At 53.2% G+C, this 2,134-nt stretch overlaps 1 protein-coding gene across 1 annotated transcript; it reads right to left on the bottom strand.

The window, feature by feature from the left end:
* Positions 1 to 369: 369 nt before the first annotated feature.
* LOC123142229 (antimicrobial peptides) lies at positions 370 to 1,444 on the bottom strand. Its single transcript, XM_044561221.1, has one exon. The coding sequence runs from the start codon at positions 1,401 to 1,403 to the stop codon at positions 603 to 605; it is 801 nt and encodes a 266-aa protein (XP_044417156.1). The 5' UTR covers positions 1,404 to 1,444; the 3' UTR covers positions 370 to 602.
* Positions 1,445 to 2,134: the final 690 nt, after the last annotated feature.

Below are 2,134 nucleotides of genomic sequence, written 5' to 3'. Positions count from 1 at the left end.
TATAAGGTACATTTCTTCTAATTCCTCATAATCCATCGTTACCCCTTAAAAAAAAGAGTATCTCTCCCCTGATTGCATGCTTCTTTTTTCGTAAAGAGAAAAAAAAGGAAGTATCTCTTTCCTGATTGTGTTTATCTCTTAATGACTTAGTTGCCGCTAATCAATGATTTTGCCAAGGTTAATTTCGTCCTAACACATGTATAATTATATGCCTTGGTCATCATGCCAAAAATAATACACCTTACATAAAGAAATAGAGGGACTATTGTTTTGGTCTGATTTGTTTTTTTTAGAACTACTCAGATGTCCAAATAAGCTAATATTTGAAGCGAACCTCATTTACCGGGTGCATATTTGGAGCGAACGTCATTTACCGGGTGCAGATGAGTTCATAGCCTCGTTATATATAGCACATAACTTTCCAGATTGATTCCTCGTACATCGGCTCTCTCCAAGCTAGAGAGCCATTTCTAGTTACCGCGATTTATTCTAGTTCACACATGCACCTACCACGTACGCATAGCAAGATGCAGGAGCGGTAAAAAGGTCGAGGATCCTGGAAAGAGCTGAGCTGGCTACTTTCATCGAGGCGAGGCGTTACACTACACCTCCTCGAGGATGGCTTCGACCACCATCTCCCTGCCGTGCTGGCGCTCGTCGCCCTCGCGGCCACGCCCACCGGCGCCGCCGCCACCGCCGCTTTTGCAGTCTCGCACGCACTGCTGCTTGTCGTACTCATGGCGGTATCGCTGCTGGCATTTCTGCTCGCAGCTGCTGCCGCCGTGGCCATGGCCACCGCCGCCGTGGTGGTTCATCACCTCCTCGTCCTCCTTCTGCTGGCACTGGCACTTTTCGACGCACTGCTGTCTGTCGTATGACCCGGGCCGCAAGCGCTTGCACTGTGTTTGGCAGCGGTCTCCGTGTTCATGGCCGTCGTCGGAGCTGAGGAGGTCGGACTCGCCATATCTGCAGCCTTTCATGCACTGCTTCTTCTCCCGGCGGTCGTGGTAGTGCTGGCACATCCTCTCGCACCTGTCGTCGGTGTTGTCGCCCTCGTCACCCCCCTCCCCTTCTTGGCTTTGCCTGCATATCTGCCTGCACCGTTCCCACCGCTCCTTTCCCCACCAGCCCCCATGGCCCCGGCACTTGCTCACACAGCTGTCGAAGCTGTCGCCGTCTTCCTGGAGCAGCTCGTGGCCGTGGCGGCGGCGCTCACACTGCTCCTTGCACTCCCTGGCCTTCCCGGTGTCCTGCCCCGCCTTCCAGTCGCAGTCCTCCTTGCACCACCGGATCTCCTCCTCCTTCTCCTTCTCCGTGTCCCGCTCCGCCGCGCAGGCCACGGCTAGGAGAAGGAGCCCGGCGAGCAGGAGACACCACAGGACACCACCACCCTTGACACCCATGGCTGCTGCCCTAGCTTCAAACAGGTTGAGGAGTGTGAGTAATTGATGAGGTCGATAGATGGACATGGACGGGCGATATTTATGCGTGCGAGCTCGGTGGCGACGTGGCGACCTGAAGGCGACGTGGCGGCACCGCTGCATGCAGCGTGCCCACGTCGCGAGCTCGATCGGCGTGACTTGGCTGGTAGCTTTGCCAGCTTGCAGCTTGCCAGGTCCGCAAGAGAGACACGAGTGCATGCGGGCGTGTGGGTGAAAAATGGAATTGTGCTGGTGCTGGCGAGTGTGGTAGTAGGTGGATCCCATATCTTTGGCCGCGAGCTCACGTTTGGATAACTATAGCAGTAGAGTATTGCCGTCGTGCATCCCTATGTATGGCATGTGTAGAACACCATGGAACGGGAACGCCAGTTGCATGCATGTTTCTATCACACGGCACGAGAACACTTAGCAACTGACTCGGCATGTAGAGTTGATAAACTATTTAGCTCCTAAAAAGTGCGCCTTAAGTTTTTGATTATGTAGAATTTGATTAAGTTGTCCCGTGGAAATGTAGTCCTGCCAACTAAGATAGCCTTAGCAGCCAACCTGCCATCTAAATCTAGTGTAGATGCCGGCGTTTGGGTGAAAATAAATCTCATGTTTTGATCCGTAGCGCGCAGTTTAAGCACCAACAGAGATGGCCTAACAAACCAAGTCAGAACAGGCATGTGCTCACCAAGCTCAACGGGGTC

Source organism: Triticum aestivum, chromosome 6D, assembly GCF_018294505.1.
Source record: "Triticum aestivum cultivar Chinese Spring chromosome 6D, IWGSC CS RefSeq v2.1, whole genome shotgun sequence".
NCBI lineage: Eukaryota > Viridiplantae > Streptophyta > Magnoliopsida > Poales > Poaceae > Triticum > Triticum aestivum.
Note: the sequence above shows the minus strand (reverse complement) of the source record. Positions and strands in the feature narration are given on the sequence as shown.

Bases quoted from the DNA above. Each gene is read 5' to 3' on its own strand.
- LOC123142229 (XM_044561221.1), bottom strand. From the start codon at position 1,403: ATGGGTGTCAAGGGTGGTGGTGTCCTGTGGTGTCTCCTGCTCGCCGGG.